General features: G+C 33.7%; 1 protein-coding gene across 1 annotated transcript; it reads right to left on the reverse strand.

Annotated features, from left to right (window-relative positions):
* Positions 1-4424: 4424 nt before the first annotated feature.
* On the reverse strand, positions 4425-5741 carry LOC132181924 (UPF0481 protein At3g47200-like; the record flags this gene model as incomplete). The annotated part of the gene is made up of 1 exon (XM_059595147.1): positions 4425-5741. A coding segment is annotated over one exon (1317 nt), but the record flags the coding sequence as incomplete, so codon positions are not given.
* Between the last annotated feature and the right edge of the window lie 2296 nt (positions 5742-8037).

Raw genomic sequence — 8037 nt, forward strand, 5'->3', positions numbered from 1 at the left:
ATGAGGAGAAATGGTGCCTTGGAGACCCATGTAGGAAAGTTTCAAAGCCGTCACTCTTTGCTTGGGTTGGTTACATGATCCAATCGCAAAAGTTCGTAGTTGTACACTTGTACGTGGACCAGTTGCCAGCCAAGACTGTTTCGTTTGGACCAGAACTGATTCTAGATTTGAAGGCAATGAGAGCTGCTTGATCGTTAAAGCTGGTGGTGGAAGATTGGGCCAACTGAAGCATGCATAATAACTGCATTAACAGAAAACCCAAGAGCAGGAGAATATTGGAGGGCCTTTCTATTAGCATCATGGCTGTGCAATAGAGAGAGAGAGAGAGATAGAGAAGGGATGGAGTTTATAAAAAAGAAGTCATGTGAATAATAATGAGATTATGCAGATCATGTTCCTACTGTCTTATTGGCTGCAAAATTAAGTTAATCTGAACATGGTGGCCTTAATAGAAGTCAATTCATACAGTCATGGACTTTGATACATGCTAAAGAGCAGTCAACTCCCTCAAGTGTTTGACCTAAGTTACAAAATTAGTGGAGGCACCTCTTGGAGATACGAAGTGCATGGTTCCTCCATTTCTTTTTTTTTTTTTTTTGATTTATATATTGTTTCCTCCTTTGGATTTAAGAATCTTTAACTTATTTAACTTCTTCCGAAAATTCTAAAAAAAAAAAAAATTGCAGCTTTTGATCTCATATGTTTTGCAAAAGAAATTCTGAAAAAATATATATATATATACCGAGACAGACCCATGTGTAGATGGGGGTAGGCTATGGTCACCCCCATGTTTTAAAATTTTTCATAAAATGTGCCTTTAAATTTACATTTGGACCAAAATTTTCATTCAATATGCATGTTAGTCAATAGTAATTAAGCATGAAATAATATGATGCAACTAAAAGATGTCTTATGTACAAAAATAATTATAAAATGTATTCTTTGTTCATTATTAAATATAATAATTTTAGTATTGTTTTGTTAAATTTTGTTATGGAGATCATACTTTGCATTTTGTTGTCTATTAATTATGATGTTTCGATTATATTTATTTGAATGCCGATCAAAGAAACTGCTTTTTAACTTTAGTATATTTTCATCCATGCTTTGACCCCTTATTTTAATATATTTCTCATTCCTGCTTTAGCCCCCATTTATACCAATTCTTGGTTCTGTCCTTTTATATATATATATATATATATATATATATATAAACGAGTATTACACAATCCTCTTCTTGAAAAAGCTGAATATTTGTACGTCCAACTTCAGATCTAGTAAGCTTATTTTCTCCTAGCCCTTGAACTGATTTTGTTTGTTGACATCAATGTGTTTGTTTTTACTTTCTTGAAGCGTAATGTTTTGAACTAGTTCAGAAACGTTGGAACAAATTCTGAGATGTTTGGGGTCTTGGGTGTGACTCATAGGGGTGCAAAGGCGGTTACGATTAGTGGTTAGTGGCAATAACCGCTAACCGTAACCGCCCTAGCGGTTAGTAAATTTTACTAATCGCAACCGCTAACCGTCGGTTAGCGGTTAGCGAAATAGATAACCGCCCACTAACCGCTTTTTTTAAATTGGGCTTTTTTTTTGGGCTTTTTGGCTTATTTTTTTGGGCTTTTTTTTACCCTCATTTTTTTTCTTGTATTTTTAATATCTTCTTGGGCCCAATTGCAATAAAAGAGCCCATATTGAACAATCAAAAATATTTGACCCAAAATTTACATTTACTTGTACTTTAAAAAAATTTCCTTAAATATTAAATCATAACCGGTTAACTTTTTTTTTTAAAAAAAAAAAAAAAATTCAACACAACATACAAAAAAAAGTTCAGAATTCAGACAACTGTCACAACATATAAAAAAATATATAAAAAAAGTTCAACACAAAGCATATAAAATAAGTTCAAATAAAACATTAAATGATACAAATAAAACATTAAAACTTCATCAATCCTCTCATTTGATCCTCTAGCAAATCCTGTGGACATCAAAAGAAGAAAAGTTATAATATTAAACATAATAATATTAAGGCACAAGCATGTACACATATCAAAACGTGCTTAATATAATTGTATTGTAATTAAAATACTATGACAATTCAAAAAATAATAACCTTCGTTACTAACAAACCTCCGCAAAAGATGAAGCAGCACTTGAACTTGAAGGTTGAGTCACATCTATGAATAAATAATATATTGTTTAATTCAATTGAATCAATTGTGATTATCATTGTACATTAATCATATGATTAACTTATAGACTTATGACTTATGAGTTATGTCATATTATATATGTATTATTTATTATTATATAATCATATCAATTACAGTGATAATATATAAATTACTAAAATTATAATGATAATACATTAATACTTAAATTGTGTTTATAAGTAACACATTGGTCATTGTTTAATCCAATGTCAATTAATTAATTTGATATTATATGAATCATATCATCATTGTACATTAATAATATGATTCACTTGAAGTCTTGAATAAAGTATTTGAATTGTCATTGAATCATATGATTAAATATTGATATTATACATTTATATTATTCATATGCATATGTAAACTTATATAGACTTATAACATATATAGACTTATAAGTTTATAACATACATTGGAAATAAGTCTCTAGATATCTAATTGTTTTATTAGTATGAATTGGTATACTTATGAGTTATGTCATATTATATATCTATAATTTGTTATTATATAATCAAATGATTTAATGATCAATCTCATGTGATATAATCATATAAATTATAGTGATAATATATTAATACTCAAATTGTGATTTAATTATTTTTTTTAAAAATTGTGATTTAATGATCAAGTGATTATGTTATATGTATAAATATTTTTATAATTATAATTATAAAAATATATTATATAAAAAGGCGGTTAGCGGTTACGGTTAGTAAACCCAATAACCGCTAACCGCTAACCGCTAGACGGTTATAACGGTTAGGCGGTTAGCGGTTAATACGGTTAAGCGGTTAGAGCGGTTAACGGTTAGCGGTTAGAGTGGTTAGCGGTTAAAAACCGCCCGCCTTTGCACCCCTAGTGACTCACACCGTGTGAAATTTTTTTATTGAAGCTGCAATTTTTATTATTTTTATTATTATTTTTCAAAATTACCGGAAGAAGTTAAAAAAAGTAAGATTTTCTGCCAGTTTGACATAAGGAAGGTAAGTTGTTTTTTTTGGAGGGGTGGTTTTAAAACGATCCCATAGACAAATGTCTCTAACTAGCTCTAAGGATTTTTTTTTTTTTGTGGTCTTTTCATAAGCGACAATGCCCAATAATAATAAAACAAGGTTTAGAAGGATGTAAATACTAATTTTTCATGGTGTACAGGGGCGAATACATTCTTCTTCTTCTTCTTACGCTCAGAACCTCAAGTTTTGGCTTATCAATCTCTGCTTGACGACCTTCCTGGCTTCTTCTAATTTTCATTTTCTTGTTTTGGCTTATCAACCTCTGCTTGACCAACTTCTTCTAATTTTCATTTTCTTCAAGTGTGTAGTGTGTATTGTTTTCACTTATTGTCTTGTCTTATTAATGTAGTTTGTAAGAAGAAGACGGTAGAATGTGTAGACTACAAATCATAGATTAATACATGTGTGAAGTGTTTGACTACGTGTCATGTTCTTGTGGTGGAAGTGTTCATTCAAAGATTCAAATTTCAATAGAAAGAAGCAAGTGATGTGGAGCTTGTGAAATTGTTGATTCAAACTTCAAAGGTCGAGATTCCTCATAAAAAAGAAAAAAGAAAAACACTTAAAAGGTGGAAGTGCAAAAAATACTAGAATCATGTTCAATGTATCGATGGTTAAAATCACATATTTACTGGAGCTGATAAATAGTAACAATCTCATGCTTGCACTCTAGTTTTAATTTTTTTTTGTTTTTGCTGATGTGTAATATGGCTTGTTTGAGATTATTTTAAAGAATTTTAAAAAGTGTTTTTAATTCTTTTAACTAGTTATTTCAGGAAAAAAAAAATAAAAAAATTTGGTTTGCTAACAAAAATGAAATGCACTTTTTTTTTTTTTTTTTTTTTTTTAAACGAAAAAAAAAGTCTAAAATTGCATTTTAGGGAAAGCTAAAAAATGATGTATGTTCTAAAAAGTTCTTTCTAAGCTTTTTCTATAGAGAAAAACTCTATTTTTAAACGCTTTCACAAATAGGATCTTAATAGTACTGCACACATGTTAACTTATTGATATATCAATATATTACGACATATATTTATAAAGTATGATAGATATAGTTTTTGTCATACATATTATGTGTTATAATTTTAATTTTAATTGTGTTTACCATACTTGTATATATTATTATAAAAATAGTATATACACAAAAAAAAATTGATATCTTGTTATTTTATTTTATTAGTTTAGTTCCGCTCCTACTAATACAAATTTTTAGATCCGTCGCGGCCACCAATGGTGTACAAAGTTTGTAACAAGGTCATGACCAATAGGCAAACTGCAGCTAATGTCGAAAGGAAAGCCCATGGTGTGTTGAAATAATTGCGCACAAACACTGCACGCCATCTAGGCCACCTACGCTTGCAAAAACTATTCACTTGCTTGCAAAGGTTTGTGTAGTAGAAGTGTTCCAAGTAAGTATCTCGGTAAAGCTTGTTGAAGAGCTGGGCCGCATCCTCAGGATTCAACCAGTTATGAATTATCTGATTCTTGCATAGAATATCTATGTCCTTGGCAGTATTTATGAGGTTGTCTAGGAGTATGGCATAGGAAGTGATCCTAGCTTCACATTTGGGGTGACATTGTTCATAGCTGATAAGATTTCGAAACACTGTTTCTGTTACGTCGTCAATTTGAAATGGAGGAATTTCTAGAACACCATCAATAAATTTTACCTCCAATCGGCTTCCATACGCACCCCTTTTGAATTTGATTCCGGCCTCCACGAGCCTCGTAGCAGAAGGCAGGAGTTCCCATTGCACTATGCTTTCTCTCTTTTCTTCAATAAATGAAGTAGACAATTTCCTGACCAGGTCAAGAAAATGCTTGATGCCTTTTATATTCATGGACGGAAGAGTGGTAGTCATCCAAATGCCAACTCTCGAATATGTTAACCGCTGAAAAAGGAAGCTTTCCAAGAAATTCGCGGCAAGTAGAATTAGGGGCTTGTCGCAGTTTGAAAACTTTGTCAAGTTGAACAAAATCTCAATTACCATCCAAGGGACTTGGTTTTCTAGCAATATAAAGTCATGCCATAGAAATTGTAACATACAGGACTCGGTGAAAATAGGGTCATCTTCTTCTATAAGCTCCTGACAAGTTTTCTTGCGGAACAACTCAATTATAAAGCAACCATCAATTACCAAAATTTTCACTAGTTCTTCTGGGTTGTAATTGACTGCTTCAGCATAACACTCACGAGCCTCTTTCTCCACCTCCATGATGGAACGGATGAGAGTTCTTAGCATTAATGTATCTGGAAAAGGTGATCGAGAGATAAGGCCTTGCAAATACTTGGCTTTAATTTTTTCTGTGGCTTTCAAGTTTGGACTGCCATGATGGAGAGGCCCAATAGAAAATGCATCTGGAATATAAGCTTTCTTATTGTGCCTGAAGAGAATGACAGGGGTTTTGAAGATGCAACGCTTAGACGACATGAGCAATTCATGGGGCATCATATCTTCTATTGAAGACACCAATCGGTCGATATCCATTATAACACTATCTAGCTCCCTCAGTCACAGCTATATGTTGGATATGTTTCCTGCTCAACAGTTGTTTCTTTCATAGTGAAAGTAAAAACAAAACAAAAAGAGATCAATTTGAATATTTACGCACAATTCTCTTCAAATAGAGCAGATAAAAAAAGAGCATAACATCAAATTAAATTCACATACAAGATAAGAATGCAACTAGTTGCCAGTTCCACGACTCTTAAAATTTAATTCCAGACTACCTTGAGTAAGAATATAAGTAAAATAAGGTTTTTCAAAGTTCCTGGTAACTGGGCCATTTTTCCCTTAATATAACTCAGAAGAATGCAGATTTTGGTAATTGTATTTCCTTACTTTTGCAAGAAAAAAAAAAAGTGAACGAGGGTTGATTCAATTAAATAATCATAAAATCTTAAAATTCTCATCCATTATATATATATATATATATATATATATATATATATATATATATATTTTGTTGTTACCGTGCACAACAATGATGAATAATATGAAATCAAAAAGAGAGAGATCAAGACGGAGTTGAGACACAGATTTACGTGATTCGGCAATGTGCCTACATCCACAGGAGAGAATGCAATTATATTTTACTATTCAATGATTTAGGGTTACAACGTAACATATTTATATGAAAACTCTAATGTAAGTATTTTGGAAAACCCCAAAAATTCCCCCCACAATTTATTTGCCTCCAGCCCCACATAAACTAATTACACCCAATGAGCCAGTAGTAGAATATGAGCCACTTGTTCCAACAATCTCCACCTCAGCGAGTATTCACGTCTTTGGAGATAATCAAGAATTGGGCCTCCACTTGGAACTAATAGGTTTGGGGATGCCCCCTCCTCTCCTCTCCTTTCTAGAACTTGGAGACATTTGTCAAGTCCAAGCAATGCTTGAACTTGTCTGAGGTAACAAGCTACGTCAACATGTCCATTGCATTCTCAGAAATGTGAATCTTTTCAAGTAACAATTCACTTGCATGTGGCAACCAATTCCCTAATCTTGTGAAACCTCACATCAATATGCTTGGTTCTCGCATGATACATCTGGTTCTTTGCCAAGTAAATGGCACTCTGACTATCACAATAGAATGAAACTCCACCTTGCTAAATACCCAGCTCCCTGACTAACCCTGTGAGCCACAAAGCATCCTTTGCAGCCTCAGCCACTGCCATGTACTCCACCTCAGTCATGGACATCGCAACCGTGGACTGGATTATAGACCTCCAACATATGGGTCCTCCTGCAAGAGTGAACACATAACTTGTGGTCGACCTCCTGTCATCCAAATCCCCTGCATAATCCGCATCTACATACCCGACGACTGACAAATCACTTTTCTGTCTGACAAAAGTGATGCCATAGTCTGTAGTACCTTTCAAATATCTGAAAATCTATTTAACCGCATCCCAGTGCTGTCTCCCCGGATTTGCCATGTACTTGCTCACCACACTGACTACATGAGCCAAATCTGGCCTGATACATACTATAGCTTACATCAGACACCCCACTGCACTGGCATATGAGAACTTAGACATGTCTTCAATTTCTTCAACTGTCTTTGGACACTACGAGGTAGACAAACGGAAATGATTCGCCAAAGGTGTACTCACCAATTTCTCATTCTCCATGCTAAACCTTTTCACATAGCCGGCCTGAGATAGCCACAATCTCTTGGCATCCCTAACCCTGTGAATCTCCATCCTAAGAATCTTCTTGGCTGCGCCCAAATCCTTCATGTCAAATTCTCTACTCAACAAAACTTTCAGTTTGTTGACCTCCACTATATTCTTAGTTGCAATAAGCATATCATCCACGTACAGTAACAAAAATATAAATGAGCCATCATGAAGGCTCCTCACATAAACACAACAGTTAGATTCACATCTCTTGTAGCCAATTCTGATCATGTAGGAGTCAAACTGCTTATACCACTGCCTTGGAGACTGCTTTAGCCCATAAAATGATTTATTCAATTTACAAACCAAATGCCCTTGTCCAGGTTGATTAAACCCTTCTGCTACTCCATGTAAATTTGCTCCTCCAAAAATCACCATGGAAAAAAGCTGTCTTCATATCCATATGCTCCAATGCCATGTCATAATGAGCTACCAGCGCCCATACTACTTTGATGAAAGTATGTCTGATCACTAGGAAAAATATTTCCTCATAATCAACCCCTTTCTTCTATGAATAACCCTTTGCTACTAGGTGAGCCTTGAACTTTTCTCCCCCATTTTCTAATATTGCTTCCTTTTTCTTGAACACCCATTTACACCTTATCCCCCTCTTTCTCTCT

This window comes from Corylus avellana, chromosome ca5 (assembly GCF_901000735.1).
Source record: "Corylus avellana chromosome ca5, CavTom2PMs-1.0".
Classification (NCBI taxonomy): Eukaryota; Viridiplantae; Streptophyta; class Magnoliopsida; order Fagales; family Betulaceae; genus Corylus; species Corylus avellana.